Source organism: Haplochromis burtoni, unplaced genomic scaffold (genome assembly GCF_018398535.1).
Source record: "Haplochromis burtoni strain Fernald_Lab_line unplaced genomic scaffold, NCSU_Asbu1 Contig_1649, whole genome shotgun sequence".
Lineage (NCBI taxonomy): Eukaryota > Metazoa > Chordata > Actinopteri > Cichliformes > Cichlidae > Haplochromis > Haplochromis burtoni.
In genome coordinates, this window is record NW_024584010.1 from 1 (window position 1) to 23,617 (window position 23,617).

Sequence of the window (23,617 nt, forward strand, 5' to 3'; positions counted from 1 at the left end):
AAATATGAAACGAAAAAAATTCCAAATCTTAATAAATAACAGTTTGTTTAAGTGGAAATATATAAGCCACTGGAAATACAAATTTGAGATCATATGGACGATAACGTTATTTTAATTGTATTATATATGAATCTATAACTTAAGCAATCTGATATTTGTATGATGATGTAGAAAACATTTAAGACTAACCTCAAGAGGAGAGTCTGGTTCATCCAGGATGCTCTTTTCACTCTGTATCCGCTGCATCGTTCCTGTAGAACTGGGGTCCATTATCAGCACGTTCTGACTACCAGCTCTGCCGAACTTACAGTCACTCTTTCTGGAGTCAGTCGTCCTGCACACCTCGTAATTGTACACATGTGGCAGAGTCCCTGTCCCCAAAGTGTCTGAGTAACGTGGTGGATAATATGGAATGACAGGCAGGTTGGAGTGATACAGGATGCGAGACTGTCTCCACCTGTAGATTTTGACTGATATAATAACCACTAAACACGTGATGAAGAGGAAGGAAACTACAGCCAGAGCCAAGACTAAGTAAAAAGTCAGGTTGTCATTGTACTCCTTGTCGTGGGTCAACTCAGTGAACTCCGACAGCACTTCAGGGAAGCTGTCCGCCACCGCCACGTTAACAATGACTGTAGCTGAACGAGAGGGCTGCCCGTTGTCCTCCACTATAACAGTCAGTCTTTGTTTGACAGCATCTTTATCAGTGACTTGGCGGATAGTTCTGATTTCTCCATTCTGTAAGCCCACTTCAAACAGCGCCCTGTCTGTGGCTTTCTGCAGTTTATAGGAGAGCCAGGCATTCTGTCCAGAGTCCACATCAACAGCCACCACTTTAGTCACCAGATAGCCCACATCTGCTGAACGAGGCACCATTTCAGCCACCAGAGAGCCACCAGTCTGGACTGGGTACAGAACCTGAGGGGGGTTGTCGTTCTGGTCCTGGATCATTATTTTCACAGTCACGTTGCTGCTGAGTGGAGGAGAGCCTCCATCCTGCGCTTTTACGCGGAAGTGGAAATCTTTGATCTGCTCGTAGTCAAAAGAGCGCACTGCATGGATGACTCCACTATCAGCACTAACGGACACATATGAGGAGACTGGCACTCCGTTAACGGAGGAGTCCTCCAGTATGTAAGAAACACGGGCATTCTGGTTCCAGTCAGCGTCTGTGGCTTTGACTGTGAATATAGAGAGACCTGGTGTGTTGTTTTCTACAATGTAGGCCTCATATGAGCTCCTCTCAAAGACAGGTGCGTTATCATTAACGTCTGAGATCTGTAAGGTGAGAGTGACGCTGCTGGAGAGGGAGGGCACTCCCTCATCAGAGCAGGTCACAGTGATGTTATACTCAGAGGCTCTCTCTCTGTCTAAATCACTGTCTGTTACTAAGGTATAGAAGTGATTTGTTGATGATTTCAAAATGAAAGGTACACTATCACTAACTGAACATTGAACATTCCCTCTTTCTCCAGTGTCCCTGTCTTCAACGTTTATCATTGTAACAACTGTATTGAGTTTAGCATCCTCCGAAATCACAGTCGACTTAGACATTATGTTGATTTCAGGTTTGTTGTCATTTAAATCCAGAACATCAACAATCAGTTTACAGGAATCTGTTAGTCCTCCAACATCACTAGCACGTAAACTTAACTGAAAACCTCGTGAATCCTCGAAGTCAGTATTCCCAATTAAAGTCACTTCGCCGTTCTCCTTGTTTATGTTAAAGACTTTCCTGACGTCATCCACTTTGTTTGTGATTGAATATGTTATTTTACTGTTCGAACCTTGGTCTGCGTCTGACGCTGTAACAGTAGCAACAACTGTTCCTTTAGGTGAATTCTCAGTGACTGTAGCTTTGTATGTTTGCTGTGTAAAAACCGGCGCATTATCATTAACGTCTAAAACTGTAATGAGAATCTGCATTGTTCCTGACATCTGTGGCTCTCCTCCATCTACAGCTGTTAACACGAGGGATATCTGCTCTTGTTTCTCTCTGTCCAAAGGTTTCTGCAGTACCATCTCAACATTTTTATTGCCATCAGCATTATTATGCATTTTAAGAACGAAATTGTCAGTTGGTTTTATTTCGTACCTTTGAAGATCATTGGTGCCAACATCAAGATCCACAGCCCTTTCCAGAACAAATTTTGCACCAATTACCGCCGACTCACTAATTTTAAATTCAATATCAGCTTCTTCAAAGGTTGGTGCATTATCATTGATATCTGTGATCTGCACTGTAACCGTATAAAATTCCATCGGATTCTCCAAAATGATCTGAAAATGTAGAGCACACGGTGTCGTCCGTTTGCACAGCGCCTCTCTGTCGATCCTTTCTTTAACGAGGAGGACTCCTCTTTCTCTGTTCAGCTCGACGTACTGGTCGCTGTCTCGGGTATAAATTCGAGCTTTACCTGATATTAAACGTTTGATTTGTAAACCCAAATCCTGTGCTATATTACCAACTAACGATCCTTTAGTCATTTCCTCCGGTATTGTATAGCTGACTTGTCCAGTTACCGAGCCAAAGGAAAGGAGAGCAAAACACAACAGCGCAGGCCCTTTCATTGTCCTACCCTAGGATTTTATCAACGATGCTCCACAACGCGAACATGCATCCAGCTGAGTGAAAGGAGTTCCAAAGTCAGACGTCAGTCTTGTAGCTTTACAGTCCTCTGTACATCGAATAGTCTTAAATCGTCGTATTTTTAATCTGAAATTCTGCGGATCGAGAATGCCTGGTCGTTCTCGTAATACCCCGTCCTCGTTATGCGGGCGTATATGGGAGGTACTCAGCTGCTATAACCCTGCTCCCATCCGTCAAAACTCTGGTCAACAGCGGCCCTAAGAGTTCATAACAGAAAACTGCACAACAGCTCCCTAAATTACACTGTTCAAAAGACTTGCTGTTAGCTAAGTGTAACAAGTAAGATTTTAAGTAAATAATACAAGAAATTGAAGCGAGAGAGCGAGAGAGTGAGGGAGAGAGAGAGAAAGAGAAAGACAGAGACAGAGACAGAGAGAGCTGGAGAGAAACAACACAATCCACGTTGTAATCGTCGATTGCACACTACAACACAGTTTACGGTTCAAATGTATTTCTATTTTGTTCTTTTTTTTCTCCTTTATAATCAAAAAATCAGTCAAAGCACCCTGTCAATTACTGCAAGAAGTACATTTTCACAAAAAACTACAACAAGAATAAACGTACGTTAAAATGTATAAGTACCTCACTAAAAATATAATTGGGCATGGGAAGGACAAAAGAAAGTTTAATAATATCGCTGTTCTTGGTGCTGAAATGATGACGTGCCAATCGATGGGAATGATTTATAAAATGATTTACCGTGCATTCGTGAGGAGATAATGAATGTGCAAAATCAGGCAAAACTAATTCTGTTCTTTGGGGAAATCGTACTATCTATTAAGACATTGAAGTGATTGCTTAAAAAAAGTGAGGTGATGATTCAGCCTGTTGTCACGGAAGAGCAAGAAATCGGTGCATGAAACATTGTTGCCGATGAAGGGACAAATGAAATTTCTCAGTCAGAAGTTTTTAAAGAGATAATCTAACAATATTTTATATGGAAATCGTAACAGCTGCATTAGAAAAACTCTTTCATTTTTTTTTTTTATCAGGGAAAACCAGATTGCCCACTGAAAATGTGCTCAATGCTTAATGCACTGAATTAATAAATAAATAGGCAATGTACCTTTGCAGTTATCTTAAACCATCAATGATTGAAAATGTATATTATATATAATCTATGAACTTTTAAAATACCTTAACATGCCGTGAAACCAGATTTATAACTGACCTCTAGAGGAGAGTCTGGTTCATCCAGGATGCTCTTTTCACTCTGTATCCGCTGCATCGTTCCTGTAGAACTGGGGTCCATTATCAGCACGTTCTGACTACCAGCTCTGCCGAACTTACAGTCACTCTTTCTGGAGTCAGTCGTCCTGCACACCTCGTAATTGTACACATGTGGCAGAGTCCCTGTCCCCAAAGTGTCTGAGTAACGTGGTGGATAATATGGAATGACAGGCAGGTTGGAGTGATACAGGATGCGAGACTGTCTCCACCTGTAGATTTTGACTGATATAATAACCACTAAACACGTGATGAAGAGGAAGGAAACTACAGCCAGAGCCAAGACTAAGTAAAAAGTCAGGTTGTCATTGTACTCCTTGTCGTGGGTCAACTCAGTGAACTCCGACAGCACTTCAGGGAAGCTGTCCGCCACCGCCACGTTAACAACGACTGTAGCTGAACGAGAGGGCTGCCCGTTGTCCTCCACTATAACAGTCAGTCTTTGTTTGACAGCATCTTTATCAGTGACTTGGCGGATAGTTCTGATTTCTCCATTCTGTAAGCCCACTTCAAACAGCGCCCTGTCTGTGGCTTTCTGCAGTTTATAGGAGAGCCAGGCATTCTGTCCAGAGTCCACATCAACAGCCACCACTTTAGTCACCAGATAGCCCACATCTGCTGAACGAGGCACCATTTCAGCCACCAGAGAGCCACCAGTCTGGACTGGGTACAGAACCTGAGGGGGGTTGTCGTTCTGGTCTTGGATCATTATTTTCACAGTCACGTTGCTGCTGAGTGGAGGAGAGCCTCCATCCTGCGCTTTTACGCGGAAGTGGAAATCTTTGATCTGCTCGTAGTCAAAAGAGCGCACTGCATGGATGACTCCACTATCAGCACTAACGGACACATACGAGGAGACTGGCACTCCGTTAACGGAGGAGTCCTCCAGTATGTAAGAAACACGGGCATTCTGGTTCCAGTCAGCGTCTGTGGCTTTGACTGTGAATATAGAGAGACCTGGTGTGTTGTTTTCTACAATGTAGGCCTCATATGAGCTCCTCTCAAAGACAGGTGCGTTATCATTAACGTCTGAGATCTGTAAGGTGAGAGTGACGCTGCTGGAGAGGGAGGGCACTCCCTCATCAGAGCAGGTCACAGTGATGTTATACTCAGAGGCTCTCTCTCTGTCTAAATCACTGTCTGTTATAAATTATAGAAATTATTTCTAGATTTTTTTAGCATGAATGCTATGTTTTCGCTTACTGAACAATAAACTTTTCCGTTTTCTCCCGAGTCCTTATCTTCGATATTTATCATCATAACGACTGTATTGAGTTTAGCATCCTCTGAAATCACGGTCGCCTTCGTCATTATGCTAATTTCAGGTTTGTTGTCATTGACATCGAACACATCAACAATAACCCTAGAGGAGTCTGTTAGTCCTCCAACATCACTAGCAAGTAAATTTATTTGAAAATTTCGTGACTCCTCAAAGTCAATATTCCCAATTAAAGTCACTTCGCCATTCTCTTGGTTTATCTTAAAGACATCCCTGATATTATCTAAAGTATTTGTGATTGAATATGTTATTTTACTGTTAGAGCCTTGATCTGCGTCTGACGCTGTAACAGTAGCAACAACTGTTCCTTTAGGTGAATTCTCAGTGACTGTAGCTTTGTATGTTTGCTGTGTAAAAACCGGCGCATTATCATTAACGTCTAAAACTGTAATGAGAATCTGCATTGTTCCTGACATCTGTGGCTCTCCTCCATCTACAGCTGTTAACACGAGGGATATCTGCTCTTGTTTCTCTCTGTCCAAAGGTTTCTGCAGTACCATCTCAACATTTTTATTCCATCAGCATTATTATGCATTTTAGAACAAAATTGTCAGTTGGTTTTATTTCGTACCTTTGAAGATCATTGGTGCCAACATCAACATCCACAGCCCTTTTCAGAACAAATTTTGCCCCAGTTACCGCAGACTCACTAATTTTAAACTCCATCTCTGTTTTCTCAAAGGTTGGTGCATTATCATTGATATCTGTGATCTGCACTGTAACCGTATAAAATTCCATCGGATTCTCCAAAATGATCTGAAAATGTAGAGCACACGGTGTCGTCCGTTTGCACAGCGCCTCTCTGTCGATCCTTTCTTTAACGAGGAGGACTCCTCTTTCTCTGTTCAGCTCGACGTACTGGTCGCTGTCTCGGGTATAAATCCGAGCTTTACCTGATATTAAACGTTTGATTTGTAAACCCAAATCCTGTGCTATATTACCAACTAACGATCCTTTAGTCATTTCCTCCGGTATTGTATAGCTGACTTGTCCAGTTACCGAGCCAAAGGAAAGGAGAGCAAAAAACAACAGCGCAGGCCCTTTCATTGTTCTATCCTAGTATTTTATCAACGAGGCTCCACAACGCGAAAATATATCCAGCTGAGTGAAAGGAGTTCAATTCCTGGTAGACACAAAAATCTTTTAGCGGTATATTCCTCCCAGAACAACGGAAAATTAAAAAAATAAATGTCGTCTTTGTCATCAGATATTCTGCGCATCTAGATATCCGCTCTTTCTCGTCGTACCCCGTGCTCGTTATGTGGTCGTTTATGTGAGATACGCTGCTGTTGCAACCCTACTGTCAGCCATCAACACTCTGGTCAACAGCGGCCCTAAGAGTTCAAAAAACAAAACTGCAGAACACTACTGTCAGGCAATCCTTAATAGAAGACTTGTAATCACAGATGTTTATCACGGGAAACGTAAATTTAAAAAAAAAACAACCCACAAACAAACAACAAAAGATTTCTTCAACACTGTTGATTCCTCACTTCAATATAAATTAGCTCCAAATGTAGTGTGAATGGTAAATGTACTGGTTTCTACAAAACGCTTAAAAAACACCTGTTTTAACACTCAAACCCCTTGTCCAGCATGTTTCATTCACACATTTATTCATTTTTTTCTTGCGCTAAGACATTTCTAACAGTCACACTCCAATGAACGCATCGGGAGAAGCTCAGGGTTCAATATCTTGTCCAAAGGTAATTTTCACTCAGACCGGAGAAGCTACTGATCCAACACCACACGTCCCATTGATACATGAGTTCCTCTATCTCGTGAGCTAAAGCCAAACCAACTAACAGTGTTTTCTTTCTTAAAATTATCAGTCATGAAAATGATTCCGTGAAAGCATACTCAAAGTATTAAATAAGGAAATTTTGTGAAGATAAAATCCCACAGGAATAATAAAAAGATATGTAAAATACAAGAACAGTACAAATAAGTTCAATAGTGTCGCTGTCTGCGGTCCTGAAATCACTATCCAAGACGATCAAGATGAGTGGGGGCACCACTGTTTTACATTAAGGAAAACAAAACAAAACAAAAAAAAATGAAGGAAAAAAAAGAATAAATAAAACGCTATGCCCTTTCTGGACAGTATAACTAAATTATAACATTGTCAGTGCTGAGTATTTAGTCAAATGTCTTTAGCAAAATCTTATGAAAGAGTGAAATAAATGATTGAAAATTCTGGTACCGATAAGAAAAGAGGTCACTAAATAATTTTAACTAAAGTTTAATTACATCATATTTTTAGAGGAAAATTTAAGGACTAAGTAGAAATTGATTCACCGTTTCATATAACAATATGTAATATAGAAACAATTTAAAATAATTAGCATTAAAACCTTTTGCACGAAAGCTTAGAGAAGACTTAGCGTACAATTTCACAACGGTAAAGTAATTCCCCTTTATAGTTCTATAGGTCATCAGTGACTAAAAATGTAAATTATATATAAGATCGATGGTTTGGTAAAATAGCAGGATGATTTCAACAGTATAGTCGGATACTGAATCATTTAAAAAGACATTGTGACATAAAGTTGAAGCCACATTCATAACTGACCTCTAGAGGAGAGTCTGGTTCATCCAGGATGCTCTTTTCACTCTGTATCCGCTGCATCGTTCCTGTAGAACTGGGGTCCATTATCAGCACGTTCTGACTACCAGCTCTGCCGAACTTACAGTCACTCTTTCTGGAGTCAGTCGTCCTGCACACCTCGTAATTGTACACATGTGGCAGAGTCCCTGTCCCCAAAGTGTCTGAGTAACGTGGTGGATAATATGGAATGACAGGCAGGTTGGAGTGATACAGGATGCGAGACTGTCTCCACCTGTAGATTTTGACTGATATAATAACCACTAAACACGTGATGAAGAGGAAGGAAACTACAGCCAGAGCCAAGACTAAGTAAAAAGTCAGGTTGTCATTGTACTCCTTGTCGTGTGTCAACTCAGTGAACTCCGACAGCACTTCAGGGAAGCTGTCCGCCACCGCCACGTTAACAACGACTGTAGCTGAACGAGAGGGCTGCCCGTTGTCCTCCACTATAACAGTCAGTCTTTGTTTGACAGCATCTTTATCAGTGACTTGGCGGATAGTTCTGATTTCTCCATTCTGTAAGCCCACTTCAAACAGCGCCCTGTCTGTGGCTTTCTGCAGTTTATAGGAGAGCCAGGCATTCTGTCCAGAGTCCACATCAACAGCCACCACTTTAGTCACCAGATAGCCCACATCTGCTGAACGAGGCACCATTTCAGCCACCAGAGAGCCACCAGTCTGGACTGGGTACAGAACCTGAGGGGGGTTGTCGTTCTGGTCTTGGATCATTATTTTCACAGTCACGTTGCTGCTGAGTGGAGGAGAGCCTCCATCCTGCGCTTTTACGCGGAAGTGGAAATCTTTGATCTGCTCGTAGTCAAAAGAGCGCACTGCATGGATGACTCCACTATCAGCACTAACGGACACATACGAGGAGACTGGCACTCCGTTAACGGAGGAGTCCTCCAGTATGTAAGAAACACGGGCATTCTGGTTCCAGTCAGCGTCTGTGGCTTTGACTGTGAATATAGAGAGACCTGGTGTGTTGTTTTCTACAATGTAGGCCTCATATGAGCTCCTCTCAAAGACAGGTGCGTTATCATTAACGTCTGAGATCTGTAAGGTGAGAGTGACGCTGCTGGAGAGGGAGGGCACTCCCTCATCAGAGCAGGTCACAGTGATGTTATACTCAGAGGCTCTCTCTCTGTCTAAATCACTGTCTGTTACTAAGGTATAGAAATTATTTGTGATGATTTTATAATAAATGGTATTTTCTTGTAAACATTTCACGACCCCACTGTCTCCGGAATCTAAGTCCTCAACATTTATCATTGTTACTACTGTGTTGAGATTGGCATCCTCTGATATCACAGTTGATTTGGACATTATGTTGATTTCAGGTTTATTGTCGTTTACATCGAGAACATCAACAATCAGCTTACATGAGTCTGTTAGTCCTCCATCGTCATTAGCACGGAGATTTATTTGAAAACGTTTTGACTTTTCAAAGTCAATGGTTTCAATTAATGAAACTTGCCCGTTTTCCTCATTTACATAAAACATTTTCCGGACATTGTCTAACGTATTTGTGATTGAATATGTTATTTTACTGTTAGAGCCTTGATCAGCGTCTGACGCTGTAACAGTAGCAACGACTGTTCCTTTAGGTGAATTCTCAGTGACTGTAGCTTTGTATGTTTTCTGTGTAAAAACCGGCGCATTATCATTAACGTCTAAAACTGTAATGAGAATCTGCATTGTTCCAGACATCTGTGGCTCCCCTCCATCTACAGCTGTTAACACGAGACTGATCTGCTCTTGTTTCTCTCTGTCTAAAGGTTTCAACAGTACCATCTCAACGTTTTTGTGTCCATCAGGGTTACTGTGCAGTTTTAGACCAAAATTGTCAGTTGGTTTTAGTTCGTATTTCTGGAGATCATTAATACCAACATCCAGATCCACAGCCCGTTCCAGGTCGAATTTTGCTCCTGTTGCGGCTGACTCGCTAATTTTGAAATGCATTTCGTGTTTTTCAAAGGTTGGTGCATTATCATTGATGTCTATGATCTGGACTGTAACCGTATAAAATTCCATCGGATTCTCCAAAAGGATCTGAAAATCCAAAGCACAAAGCGCTTTCTCTGTGCACAGCGCCTCTCTGTCTATTCTCTCCTTGATGAGGAGGACTCCTCTTTCTCTATTCAGCTCGATGTATTGGTCGCTATTTCTGCTATAGATCTTGGCTTTTCCTGATATTAAACGTTTAATTTCTAAACCTAAATCCTGTGCTATACTTCCAACTAAAGAGCCTCTAGTCATTTCCTCCGGAATCGAGTAACTGACCTGCCCGAAGACTGGGCCGAGGGAAAGGAAAGAGACAAACAGCAGTACCTGCCGTTTCATTGTTCTGTCAGATTTCTCACTCAACGTGGATTCACAACCTATATTCCACACAACAGAAGATATGTATTCAAAAGTCAAAACCTAAGTGTATATTCCGGTCAGCGAAAGCAAATCGCTCCAAAATAAAAATCTTTCTTCAGTATTTATCCTCCTTGATCAGAATCGCTCGATCTTTGTGCGTCGTGTTCCCTCTTCATAATGTCGATGTTACATGGGCGGTGCTGCTACAAACATGGTCTCAGTCCTCAACACTCTGGTCAACAGCGGCCCTAAGAGTCCGCACTATAAAACTGCAGAATATCATCTAAAATTCATCCGCAGGACAACTTACTGTCAAATATGTGCAAATTCAGTAATATCAGCCTACAGAATCTTTAACACTGTCATTTGGACTTGAAAAAAGAACAATCGAGAATCTATTGTGTTTAATTTCTAGGATCACAATAACAGTATATTAAGAAAAACAGGCAGTGACTGTGATGTTAAGATATCAATGGCGTAAGAGAGTTAGCCCGGATAAAACAAGTCAGCTGACCGGCCGAAAGGGAAAATGCATCGGGAAAACACAAGTTTACTTAAAGATGGATAACTGGTAAACCTTGGCGCTTGAATTGTGGAAACAGCACAAAATGGACACGAGGTAACATGAATTAATATTGCTAATGCTGCTGTCCGTGGTTCTGAAGTGAATGCGGTTAACATTTGAGGTATATTAACATTGATTAGATGCCATTAAGATTCTGTTTAGAAAAAAAATATTCCTCAAGCATATTAACATTGTTTTTGTTTTGCGCGTGTGTAAAATTGATGTACTAGTTATTCATTGTTGAGCTACGTTATGATAGCGCCTGTGTTTGGCTCTGCCGCTGCCGGGTGCAGTTTGTTGCGCTCTACTACTTTTGTGTTATTTTCTTCTACTCTACTGTTCTCACTTAGTTTTAACGATGTATTGGCTGCCTTGGTGTATGCTAGCCTGGCTTTGCTATCCATCCGATCCTCACGATCTCTCTTCGTCCTCCTTCTGCATTTTCCACCCTAAATATGAAACGAAAAAAATTCCAAATCTTAATAAATAACAGTTTGTTTAAGTGGAAATATATAAGCCACTGGAAATACAAATTTGAGATCATATGGACGATAACGTTATTTTAATTGTATTATATATGAATCTATAACTTAAGCAATCTGATATTTGTATGATGATGTAGAAAACATTTAAGACTAACCTCAAGAGGAGAGTCTGGTTCATCCAGGATGCTCTTTTCACTCTGTATCCGCTGCATCGTTCCTGTAGAACTGGGGTCCATTATCAGCACGTTCTGACTACCAGCTCTGCCGAACTTACAGTCACTCTTTCTGGAGTCAGTCGTCCTGCACACCTCGTAATTGTACACATGTGGCAGAGTCCCTGTCCCCAAAGTGTCTGAGTAACGTGGTGGATAATATGGAATGACAGGCAGGTTGGAGTGATACAGGATGCGAGACTGTCTCCACCTGTAGATTTTGACTGATATAATAACCACTAAACACGTGATGAAGAGGAAGGAAACTACAGCCAGAGCCAAGACTAAGTAAAAAGTCAGGTTGTCATTGTACTCCTTGTCGTGGGTCAACTCAGTGAACTCCGACAGCACTTCAGGGAAGCTGTCCGCCACCGCCACGTTAACAATGACTGTAGCTGAACGAGAGGGCTGCCCGTTGTCCTCCACTATAACAGTCAGTCTTTGTTTGACAGCATCTTTATCAGTGACTTGGCGGATAGTTCTGATTTCTCCATTCTGTAAGCCCACTTCAAACAGCGCCCTGTCTGTGGCTTTCTGCAGTTTATAGGAGAGCCAGGCATTCTGTCCAGAGTCCACATCAACAGCCACCACTTTAGTCACCAGATAGCCCACATCTGCTGAACGAGGCACCATTTCAGCCACCAGAGAGCCACCAGTCTGGACTGGGTACAGAACCTGAGGGGGGTTGTCGTTCTGGTCCTGGATCATTATTTTCACAGTCACGTTGCTGCTGAGTGGAGGAGAGCCTCCATCCTGCGCTTTTACGCGGAAGTGGAAATCTTTGATCTGCTCGTAGTCAAAAGAGCGCACTGCATGGATGACTCCACTATCAGCACTAACGGACACATATGAGGAGACTGGCACTCCGTTAACGGAGGAGTCCTCCAGTATGTAAGAAACACGGGCATTCTGGTTCCAGTCAGCGTCTGTGGCTTTGACTGTGAATATAGAGAGACCTGGTGTGTTGTTTTCTACAATGTAGGCCTCATATGAGCTCCTCTCAAAGACAGGTGCGTTATCATTAACGTCTGAGATCTGTAAGGTGAGAGTGACGCTGCTGGAGAGGGAGGGCACTCCCTCATCAGAGCAGGTCACAGTGATGTTATACTCAGAGGCTCTCTCTCTGTCTAAATCACTGTCTGTTACTAAGGTATAGAAGTGATTTGTTGATGATTTCAAAATGAAAGGTACACTATCACTAACTGAACATTGAACATTCCCTCTTTCTCCAGTGTCCCTGTCTTCAACGTTTATCATTGTAACAACTGTATTGAGTTTAGCATCCTCCGAAATCACAGTCGACTTAGACATTATGTTGATTTCAGGTTTGTTGTCATTTAAATCCAGAACATCAACAATCAGTTTACAGGAATCTGTTAGTCCTCCAACATCACTAGCACGTAAACTTAACTGAAAACCTCGTGAATCCTCGAAGTCAGTATTCCCAATTAAAGTCACTTCGCCGTTCTCCTTGTTTATGTTAAAGACTTTCCTGACGTCATCCACTTTGTTTGTGATTGAATATGTTATTTTACTGTTCGAACCTTGGTCTGCGTCTGACGCTGTAACAGTAGCAACAACTGTTCCTTTAGGTGAATTCTCAGTGACTGTAGCTTTGTATGTTTGCTGTGTAAAAACCGGCGCATTATCATTAACGTCTAAAACTGTAATGAGAATCTGCATTGTTCCTGACATCTGTGGCTCTCCTCCATCTACAGCTGTTAACACGAGGGATATCTGCTCTTGTTTCTCTCTGTCCAAAGGTTTCTGCAGTACCATCTCAACATTTTTATTGCCATCAGCATTATTATGCATTTTAAGAACGAAATTGTCAGTTGGTTTTATTTCGTACCTTTGAAGATCATTGGTGCCAACATCAAGATCCACAGCCCTTTCCAGAACAAATTTTGCACCAATTACCGCCGACTCACTAATTTTAAATTCAATATCAGCTTCTTCAAAGGTTGGTGCATTATCATTGATATCTGTGATCTGCACTGTAACCGTATAAAATTCCATCGGATTCTCCAAAATGATCTGAAAATGTAGAGCACACGGTGTCGTCCGTTTGCACAGCGCCTCTCTGTCGATCCTTTCTTTAACGAGGAGGACTCCTCTTTCTCTGTTCAGCTCGACGTACTGGTCGCTGTCTCGGGTATAAATTCGAGCTTTACCTGATATTAAACGTTTGATTTGTAAACCCAAATCCTGTGCTATATTACCAACTAACGATCCTTTAGTCATTTCCTCCGGTATTGTATAGCTGACTTGTCCAGTTACCGAGCCAAAGGAAAGGAGAGCAAAACACAACAGCGCAGGCCCTTTCATTGTCCTACCCTAGGATTTTATCAACGATGCTCCACAACGCGAACATGCATCCAGCTGAGTGAAAGGAGTTCCAAAGTCAGACGTCAGTCTTGTAGCTTTACAGTCCTCTGTACATCGAATAGTCTTAAATCGTCGTATTTTTAATCTGAAATTCTGCGGATCGAGAATGCCTGGTCGTTCTCGTAATACCCCGTCCTCGTTATGCGGGCGTATATGGGAGGTACTCAGCTGCTATAACCCTGCTCCCATCCGTCAAAACTCTGGTCAACAGCGGCCCTAAGAGTTCATAACAGAAAACTGCACAACAGCTCCCTAAATTACACTGTTCAAAAGACTTGCTGTTAGCTAAGTGTAACAAGTAAGATTTTAAGTAAATAATACAAGAAATTGAAGCGAGAGAGCGAGAGAGTGAGGGAGAGAGAGAGAAAGAGAAAGACAGAGACAGAGACAGAGAGAGCTGGAGAGAAACAACACAATCCACGTTGTAATCGTCGATTGCACACTACAACACAGTTTACGGTTCAAATGTATTTCTATTTTGTTCTTTTTTTTCTCCTTTATAATCAAAAAATCAGTCAAAGCACCCTGTCAATTACTGCAAGAAGTACATTTTCACAAAAAACTACAACAAGAATAAACGTACGTTAAAATGTATAAGTACCTCACTAAAAATATAATTGGGCATGGGAAGGACAAAAGAAAGTTTAATAATATCGCTGTTCTTGGTGCTGAAATGATGACGTGCCAATCGATGGGAATGATTTATAAAATGATTTACCGTGCATTCGTGAGGAGATAATGAATGTGCAAAATCAGGCAAAACTAATTCTGTTCTTTGGGGAAATCGTACTATCTATTAAGACATTGAAGTGATTGCTTAAAAAAAGTGAGGTGATGATTCAGCCTGTTGTCACGGAAGAGCAAGAAATCGGTGCATGAAACATTGTTGCCGATGAAGGGACAAATGAAATTTCTCAGTCAGAAGTTTTTAAAGAGATAATCTAACAATATTTTATATGGAAATCGTAACAGCTGCATTAGAAAAACTCTTTCATTTTTTTTTTTTATCAGGGAAAACCAGATTGCCCACTGAAAATGTGCTCAATGCTTAATGCACTGAATTAATAAATAAATAGGCAATGTACCTTTGCAGTTATCTTAAACCATCAATGATTGAAAATGTATATTATATATAATCTATGAACTTTTAAAATACCTTAACATGCCGTGAAACCAGATTTATAACTGACCTCTAGAGGAGAGTCTGGTTCATCCAGGATGCTCTTTTCACTCTGTATCCGCTGCATCGTTCCTGTAGAACTGGGGTCCATTATCAGCACGTTCTGACTACCAGCTCTGCCGAACTTACAGTCACTCTTTCTGGAGTCAGTCGTCCTGCACACCTCGTAATTGTACACATGTGGCAGAGTCCCTGTCCCAAAGTGTCTGAGTAACGTGGTGGATAATATGGAATGACAGGCAGGTTGGAGTGATACAGGATGCGAGACTGTCTCCACCTGTAGATTTTGACTGATATAATAACCACTAAACACGTGATGAAGAGGAAGGAAACTACAGCCAGAGCCAAGACTAAGTAAAAAGTCAGGTTGTCATTGTACTCCTTGTCGTGGGTCAACTCAGTGAACTCCGACAGCACTTCAGGGAAGCTGTCCGCCACCGCCACGTTAACAACGACTGTAGCTGAACGAGAGGGCTGCCCGTTGTCCTCCACTATAACAGTCAGTCTTTGTTTGACAGCATCTTTATCAGTGACTTGGCGGATAGTTCTGATTTCTCCATTCTGTAAGCCCACTTCAAACAGCGCCCTGTCTGTGGCTTTCTGCAGTTTATAGGAGAGCCAGGCATTCTGTCCAGAGTCCACATCAACAGCCACCACTTTAGTCACCAGATAGCCCACATCTGCTGAACGAGGACACCATTTCAGCCACCAGAGAGCCACCAGTCTGGACTGGGTACAGAACCTGAGGGGGGTTGTCGTTCTGGTCTGGATCATTATTTTCACAGTCACGTTGCTGCTGAGTGGAGGAGAGCCTCCATCCTGCGCTTTTACGCGGAAGTGGAAATCTTTGATCTGCTCGTAGTCAAAAGAGCGCACTGCATGGATGACTCCACTATCAGCACTAACGGACACATATCGAGGAGACTGGCACTCCGTTAACGGAGGAGTCCTCCAGTATGTAAGAAACACGGGCATTCTGGTTCCAGTCAGCGTCTGTGGCTTTGACTGTGAATATAGAGAGACCTGGTGTGTTGTTTTCTACAATGTAGGCCTCATATGAGCTCCTCTCAAAGACAGGTGCGTTATCATTAACGTCTGAGATCTGTAAGGTGAGAGTGACGCTGCTGGAGAGGGAGGGCACTCCCTCATCAGAGCAGGTCACAGTGATGTTATACTCAGAGGCTCTCTCTCTGTCTAAATCACTGTCTGTTATAAGTATAGAAATTATTTGACAGATGCTCTTAATTAGAAAGTACTGTTTTGCTACTCATACAAAAGCACTTTTCCGTTTTCTCCCGAGTCCTTTCTTCATATTTATCATCATAACGACTGTATTGAGTTTAGCATCCTCTGAAATCACGGTCGCCTTCGTCATTATGCTAATTTCAGGTTTGTTGTCATTGACATCGAACACATCAACAATAACCCTAGAGGAGTCTGTTAGTCCTCCAACATCACTAGCAAGTAAATTTATTTGAAAATTTCGTGACTCCTCAAAGTCAATATTCCCAATTAAAGTCACTTCGCCATTCTCTTGGTTTATCTTAAAGACATCCCTGATATTATCTAAAGTATTTGTGATTGAATATGTTATTTTACTGTTAAGCCTTGATCTGCGTCTGACGCTGTAACAGTAGCAACAACTGTTCCTTTAGGTGAATTCTCAGTGACTGTAGCTTTGTATGTTTGCTGTGTAAAAACCGGCGCATTATCATTAACGTCTAAAACTGTAATGAGAATCTGCATTGTTCCTGACATCTGTGGCTCTCCTCCATCTATCAGCTGTTAACACGAGGGATATCTGCTCTTGCTTTCTCTCTGTCCAAAGGTTTCTGCAGTACCATCTCAACATTTTTATTTCCATCAGCATTATTATGCATTTTAGAACGAAAATTGTCAGTTGGTTTTATTTCGTACCTTTGAAGATCATTGGTGCCAACATCAACATCCACAGCCCTTTTCAGAACAAATTTTGCCCCAGTTACCGCAGACTCACTAATTTTAAACTCCATCTCTGTTTTCTCAAAGGTTGGTGCATTATCATTGATATCTGTGATCTGCACTGTAACCGTATAAAATTCCATCGGATTCTCCAAAATGATCTGAAAATGTAGAGCACACGGTGTCGTCCGTTTGCACAGCGCCTCTCTGTCGATCCTTTCTTTAACGAGGAGGACTCCTCTTTCTCTGTTCAGCTCGACGTACTGGTCGCTGTCTCGGGTATAAATCCGAGCTTTACCTGATATTAAACGTTTGATTTGTAAACCCAAATCCTGTGCTATATTACCAACTAACGATCCTTTAGTCATTTCCTCCGGTATTGTATAGCTGACTTGTCCAGTTACCGAGCCAAAGGAAAGGAGAGCAAAAACAACAGCGCAGGCCCTTTCATTGTTCTATCCTAGTATTTTATCAACGATGCTCCACAACGCGAAAATATTCCAATAGTAGGAGTTCATCCTGTAGCTTACACAAAAATCTTTTAGCGCGTATATTCCTCCAGAACAACGGAAAATTAAAAAAATAAATGTCGTCTTTGTCATCAGATATTCTGCGCATCTAGATATCCGCTCTTTCTCGTCGTACCCCGTGCTCGTTATGTGGTCGTTTATGTGAGATACGCTGCTGTTGCAACCCTACTGTCAGCCATCAACACTCTGGTCAACAGCGGCCCTAAGAGTTCAAAAAACAAAACTGCAGAACACTACTGTCAGGCAATCCTTAATAGAAGACTTGTAATCACAGATGTTTATCACGGGAAACGTAAATTTAAAAAAAAAACAACCCACAAACAAACAACAAAAGATTTCTTCAACACTGTTGATTCCTCACTTCAATATAAATTAGCTCCAAATGTAGTGTGAATGGTAAATGTACTGGTTTCTACAAAACGCTTAAAAAACACCTGTTTTAACACTCAAACCCCTTGTCCAGCATGTTTCATTCACACATTTATTCATTTTTTTCTTGCGCTAAGACATTTCTAACAGTCACACTCCAATGAACGCATCGGGAGAAGCTCAGGGTTCAATATCTTGTCCAAAGGTAATTTTCACTCAGACCGGAGAAGCTACTGATCCAACACCACACGTCCCATTGATACATGAGTTCCTCTATCTCGTGAGCTAAAGCCAAACCAACTAACAGTGTTTTCTTTCTTAAAATTATCAGTCATGAAAATGATTCCGTGAAAGCATACTCAAAGTATTAAATAAGGAAATTTTGTGAAGATAAAATCCCACAGGAATAATAAAAAGATATGTAAAATACAAGAACAGTACAAATAAGTTCAATAGTGTCGCTGTCTGCGGTCCTGAAATCACTATCCAAGACGATCAAGATGAGTGGGGGCACCACTGTTTTACATTAAGGAAAACAAAACAAAACAAAAAAAAATGAAGGAAAAAAAAGAATAAATAAAACGCTATGCCCTTTCTGGACAGTATAACTAAATTATAACATTGTCAGTGCTGAGTATTTAGTCAAATGTCTTTAGCAAAATCTTATGAAAGAGTGAAATAAATGATTGAAAATTCTGGTACCGATAAGAAAAGAGGTCACTAAATAATTTTAACTAAAGTTTAATTACATCATATTTTTAGAGGAAAATTTAAGGACTAAGTAGAAATTGATTCACCGTTTCATATAACAATATGTAATATAGAAACAATTTAAAATAATTAGCATTAAAACCTTTTGCACGAAAGCTTAGAGAAGACTTAGCGTACAATTTCACAACGGTAAAGTAATTCCCCTTTATAGTTCTAATAGGTCATCAGTGACTAAAAATGTAAATTATATATAAGATCGATGGTTTGGTAAAATAGCAGGATGATTTCAACAGTATAGTCGGATACTGAATGCTATTTAAAAACATTTGTACATAACATCCGTGAAACCAGATTCATAACTGACCTCAGAGGAGAGTCTGGTTCATCCAGGATGCTCTTTTCACTCTGTATCCGCTGCATCGTTCCTGTAGAACTGGGGTCCATTATCAGCACGTTCTGACTACCAGCTCTGCCGAACTTACAGTCACTCTTTCTGGAGTCAGTCGTCCTGCACACCTCGTAATTGTACACATGTGGCAGAGTCCCTGTCCCCAAAGTGTCTGAGTAACGTGGTGGATAATATGGAATGACAGGCAGGTTGGAGTGATACAGGATGCGAGACTGTCTCCACCTGTAGATTTTGACTGATATAATAACCACTAAACACGTGATGAAGAGGAAGGAAACTACAGCCAGAGCCAAGACTAAGTAAAAAGTCAGGTTGTCATTGTACTCCTTGTCGTGTGTCAACTCAGTGAACTCCGACAGCACTTCAGGGAAGCTGTCCGCCACCGCCACGTTAACAAGACTGTAGCTGAACGAGAGGGCTGCCCGTTGTCCTCCACTATAACAGTCAGTCTTTGTTTGACAGCATCTTTATCAGTGACTTGGCGGATAGTTCTGATTTCTCCATTCTGTAAGCCCACTTCAAACAGCGCCCTGTCTGTGGCTTTCTGCAGTTTATAGGAGAGCCAGGCATTCTGTCCAGAGTCCACATCAACAGCCACCACTTTAGTCACCAGATAGCCCACATCTGCTGAACGAGGCACCATTTCAGCCACCAGAGAGCCACCAGTCTGGACTGGGTACAGAACCTGAGGGGGGTTGTCGTTCTGGTCTTGGATCATTATTTTCACAGTCACGTTGCTGCTGAGTGGAGGAGAGCCTCCATCCTGCGCTTTTACGCGGAAGTGGAAATCTTTGATCTGCTCGTAGTCAAAAGAGCGCACTGCATGGATGACTCCACTATCAGCACTAACGGACACATAGGAGACTGAGGAGACTGGCACTCCGTTAACGGAGGAGTCCTCCAGTATGTAAGAAACACGGGCATTCTGGTTCCAGTCAGCGTCTGTGGCTTTGACTGTGAATATAGAGAGACCTGGTGTGTTGTTTTCTACAATGTAGGCCTCATATGAGCTCCTCTCAAAGACAGGTGCGTTATCATTAACGTCTGAGATCTGTAAGGTGAGAGTGACGCTGCTGGAGAGGGAGGGCACTCCCTCATCAGAGCAGGTCACAGTGATGTTATACTCAGAGGCTCTCTCTCTGTCTAAATCACTGTCTGTTACTAAGGTATAGAAATTATTTGTGATGATTTTATAATAAATGGTCATTTTCTTGATAAACATTTCACGACCCCACTGTCTCCGGAATCTAAGTCCTCAACATTTATCATTGTTACTACTGTGTTGAGATTGCATCCTCTGATATCACAGTTGATTTGGACATTATGTTGATTTCAGGTTTATTGTCGTTTACATCCAGAATATCAACAATCAGTTTACAAGAATCCGTGAGTCCCCCCTCATCACTTGCTCCTATATTTATTTGGAAGCGTTTTGTTTTTTCAAAATCAATGGTTCCAACCAATGAAACTTGCCCGTTTTCTGTGTTTACTTCAAACATTTTCTTTACGTTACCTAACGTATTTGTGATTGAATATGTTATTTTACTGTTAGAACCTTGATCTGCGTCTGACGCTGTAACAGTAGCAACAACTGTTCCTTTAGGTGAATTCTCAGTGACTGTAGCTTTGTATGTTTGCTGTGTAAAAACCGGCGCATTATCATTAACGTCTAAAACTGTAATGAGAATCTGCATTGTTCCTGACATCTGTGGCTCTCCTCCATCTACAGCTGTTAACACGAGGGATATCTGCTCTTGTTTCTCTCTGTCTAAAGGTTTCTGCAGTACCATCTCAACGTTTTTCTGTCCATCGGGGTTACTGTGCAGTCTCAGAGCAAAATTGTTGGTCGACTTTAAATCATAGTTTTGAACCGCATTAATACCAACATCAAGATCCACAGCCCGTTCCAAAACAAATTTTGAGCCGGCAGTTGCAGACTCGCTAATTTTGAAATTCATTTCGCTTTTTTCAAAGGTTGGTGCATTATCATTGATGTCTGTGATCTGGACTGTAACCGTATAAAATTCCATCGGATTCTCCAAAAGGATCTGAAAATGTAAAGCACAAAGCACTGTCTCTGTGCACAGCGCCTCTCTGTCTATTCTCTCCTTGATGAGGAGGACTCCTCTTTCTCTATTCAGCTCGATGTATTGGTCGCTATTTCTGCTATAGATCTTGGCTTTTCCTGATATTAAACGTTTAATTTCTAAACCTAAATCCTGTGCTATACTTCCAACTAAAGAGCCTCTAGTCATTTCCTCCGGAATCGAGTAACTGACCTGCCCGAAGACTGGGCCGAGGGAAAGGAGAGAGACAAATAGCAGTACCTGCCGTTTCATTGTTCTTTCAGATTTCTCACTCAACGTGGATTCACAACTATATTCCACACAACAGAAGATATGTATTCCAAAGTCAAAACCTAAGTGTATATTCCGGTCAGCGAAAGCAAATCTCTCCAAAATAAAAATCTTTCTTCAGTATTTATCCTCCTTGATCAGAATCGCTCGATCTTTGTGCGTCGTGTTCCCTCTTTATAATGTCGATGTTACATGGGCGGTGCTGCTACAAACATGGTCTCAGTCCTCAACACTCTGGTCAACAGCGGCCCTAAGAGTCCGCACTATAAAACTGCAGAATATCATCTAAAATTCATCCGCAGGACAACTTACTGTCAAATGTGTGCAAATTCAGTAATATCAGCCTACAGAATCTTTAACACTGTCATTTGGACTTGAAAAAAGAACAATCGAGAATCTATTGTGTTTAATTTCTAGGATCACAATAACAGTATATTAAGAAAAACAGGCAGTGACTGTGATGTTAAGATCAGTGGTGTAAGAGAGTTAGCCCGGATAAAACAAGTCAGCTGACCGACCGAAAGGGAAAATGCATCGGGAAAACACAAGTTTACTTAAAGATGGATAACTGGTAAACCTTGGCGCTTGAATTGTGGAAACAGCACAAAATGGACACGAGGTAACATGAATTAATATTGCTAATGCTGCTGTCCGTGGTTCTGAAGTGAATGCGGTTAACATTTGAGGTATATTAATATTGATTAGATGCCATTAAGATTCTGTTTAGAAAAAAAATATTCCTCAAGGATATTAACATTGTTTTTGTTTTGCGCGTGTGTAAAATTGATGTACTAGTTATTCATTGTTGAGCTACGTTATGATAGCGCCTGTGTTTGGCTCTGCCGCTGCCGGGTGCAGTTTGTTTCGCTCTACTACTTTTGTGTTATTTTCTTCTACTCTACTGTTCTCACTTAGTTTTAACGATGTATTGGCTGCCTTGGTGTATGCTAGCCTGGCTTTGCTATCCATCCGATCCTCACGATCTCTCTTCGTCCTCCTTCTGCATTTTCCACCCTGCACTATTAGCTGGATCTCTCAGCTATTTCGGCGGTCCCTCTAGACCACGGAAAGGAGAGGGAGAAGAGGAGGTATTCAGGTAAAGCTCAGGCTTACCTGGCGTCGGGGTTTGGCTGGTAAGCGACGTGGAGACGTGCCTTGTCTCCTGTGCTCAGAAAAGCTCCATGGAGGGGGACTTGTTTTCCACGTCCCTGTTTGGATATGCTGGCCCGGCTCTTTGACGTGCTGCCTTCAGGAGGGTTTATCCAGACTCTCTGCGGCTGGCTCTTTATTCCCTCGGAGTGGATTCTACGAGCGTGATGGCTCAAACCCTGTGTACCTTACGTCCTTCAACTTGAGCCTCTGCAAATAGACGAGGCTCTACCTCACTGAATATGGCCTTTTAACGCTCGATCTCTTCTAACAAATCATTATTGTTGAATGATTTTATATTATCAAAAAACTCGACTTTTTCCCCTATTCCTGACTGAGACCTGGCAGCTGGGAGTAGACTAGCGTCATTTGTTGAACTCTGCCCGGATGGCTATACTTTTATATACCCAGCCTCGGGTTGCTGGCCGGGGTGGTGGGCTTGCGGCGGGCTTTCCAGACCGTTTCTCCTGCCGCTCCGTGAAAATTGGACATTTTCTTTCGTTTGAGATGCAGCTGCTTAAAATTGGAAACAAGGATCCCTTTCTACCTGTGCTGTGGTATATCGTCCACCTGGCATCATAATGCAGGCTTTATTTTTATCAGGGCTCAGTGACTTCTTATCCGCTACTATAGCTGTCTAGGGTGCTTATAGTTGGGGACTTTAATATACACGTTGATGATGACTCCGACCCCTATTGCCAGAGACTTATAACATTATGGATTCTTTTCATTTTGCTCAGCATGTGTCCGGTCCTACACATAGCAAAGGTCACACACTGGACCTTGTTCTTACTTTGGGTTTGCTCTGAGGACATTTCTATTTCTGATCACCATGTTATTGTTTTTAACATGTCTTTTAATCCCTGTTCAACGGATGGTTAGCTCTCGCATCTTAAACTCCTCCACAGCGGAGAAATTTGTGGATGCGCTTAACTTACAGTCTATCCCCTCATAAATGGTGTGATTTCTCAACCATCTTTTTTTAATAATTATTGCCTTTCTATTTTAGATGAAATTTGTCCAGTTAAGAGAGGAGATGTTTCTGCCTCCAAATCTCCTCCTTGGCTAAATGCAGTATTCCTTGTCTAAAATGTGATTGTCGTAAAGCGGAGCGCAGGTGGAGGAAAACTCATCTAAATGTTCATCTCCTCTACTAAAGGACCTTTTAGCTTCTTTTAATAATGCGATCG

At 41.7% G+C, this 23,617-nt stretch overlaps 5 protein-coding genes and 1 pseudogene across 7 annotated transcripts in view; all 6 read right to left on the minus strand.

Moving 5' to 3' along the window:
- Positions 1 to 117: 117 nt before the first annotated feature.
- On the minus strand, positions 118 to 3,622 carry LOC121813414 (protocadherin beta-16-like). The gene has a single exon (XM_042217163.1). It carries the CDS (start codon positions 2,572 to 2,574, stop codon positions 133 to 135), a length of 2,442 nt encoding a protein of 813 aa, XP_042073097.1. The 5' UTR covers positions 2,575 to 3,622; the 3' UTR covers positions 118 to 132.
- Positions 3,623 to 3,647: 25 nt separating this feature from the next.
- Positions 3,648 to 6,261, minus strand: LOC121813416 (annotated as a pseudogene).
- Positions 6,262 to 6,269: 8 nt separating this feature from the next.
- Positions 6,270 to 23,617, minus strand: part of LOC102298657 (protocadherin beta-16-like) — a 22,237-nt gene continuing 4,889 nt past the window's right edge. Inside the window, exon 2 of one of the 3 annotated variants that reach the window (XM_042217164.1) lies at positions 6,270 to 7,731. In XM_042217164.1, coding sequence (XP_042073098.1) covers positions 7,681 to 7,731 — 51 coding nt within the window. In that variant the 3' untranslated portion in view covers positions 6,270 to 7,680. Of the gene's footprint in view, positions 10,597 to 14,794; positions 14,972 to 23,617 lie in introns of those variants that run through there. The other 2 variants (XM_042217166.1, XM_042217165.1) reach the window with 2 other exon arrangements.
- Positions 11,265 to 14,769, minus strand: LOC121813415 (protocadherin beta-16-like). Its single transcript, XM_042217167.1, has one exon. It carries the CDS (start codon positions 13,719 to 13,721, stop codon positions 11,280 to 11,282), a length of 2,442 nt encoding a protein of 813 aa, XP_042073101.1. The 5' UTR covers positions 13,722 to 14,769; the 3' UTR covers positions 11,265 to 11,279.
- LOC121813417 (protocadherin gamma-A7-like) lies at positions 14,972 to 16,181 on the minus strand. Its single transcript, XM_042217168.1, has one exon. The coding sequence runs from the start codon at positions 15,934 to 15,936 to the stop codon at positions 15,055 to 15,057; it is 882 nt and encodes a 293-aa protein (XP_042073102.1). The 5' UTR covers positions 15,937 to 16,181; the 3' UTR covers positions 14,972 to 15,054.
- Positions 19,793 to 22,547, minus strand: LOC106632847 (protocadherin beta-16-like). Its single transcript, XM_014331518.2, has one exon. The coding sequence runs from the start codon at positions 21,258 to 21,260 to the stop codon at positions 20,196 to 20,198; it is 1,065 nt and encodes a 354-aa protein (XP_014187004.2). The 5' UTR covers positions 21,261 to 22,547; the 3' UTR covers positions 19,793 to 20,195.

Bases quoted from the DNA above. Each gene is read 5' to 3' on its own strand.
- LOC121813414 (XM_042217163.1), bottom strand. From the start codon at position 2,574: ATGAAAGGGCCTGCGCTGTTGTGTTTTGCTCTCCTTTCCTTTGGCTCG.
- LOC121813415 (XM_042217167.1), bottom strand. From the start codon at position 13,721: ATGAAAGGGCCTGCGCTGTTGTGTTTTGCTCTCCTTTCCTTTGGCTCG.
- LOC121813417 (XM_042217168.1), bottom strand. From the start codon at position 15,936: ATGCCCGTGTTTCTTACATACTGGAGGACTCCTCCGTTAACGGAGTGC.
- LOC106632847 (XM_014331518.2), bottom strand. From the start codon at position 21,260: ATGAAACGGCAGGTACTGCTATTTGTCTCTCTCCTTTCCCTCGGCCCA.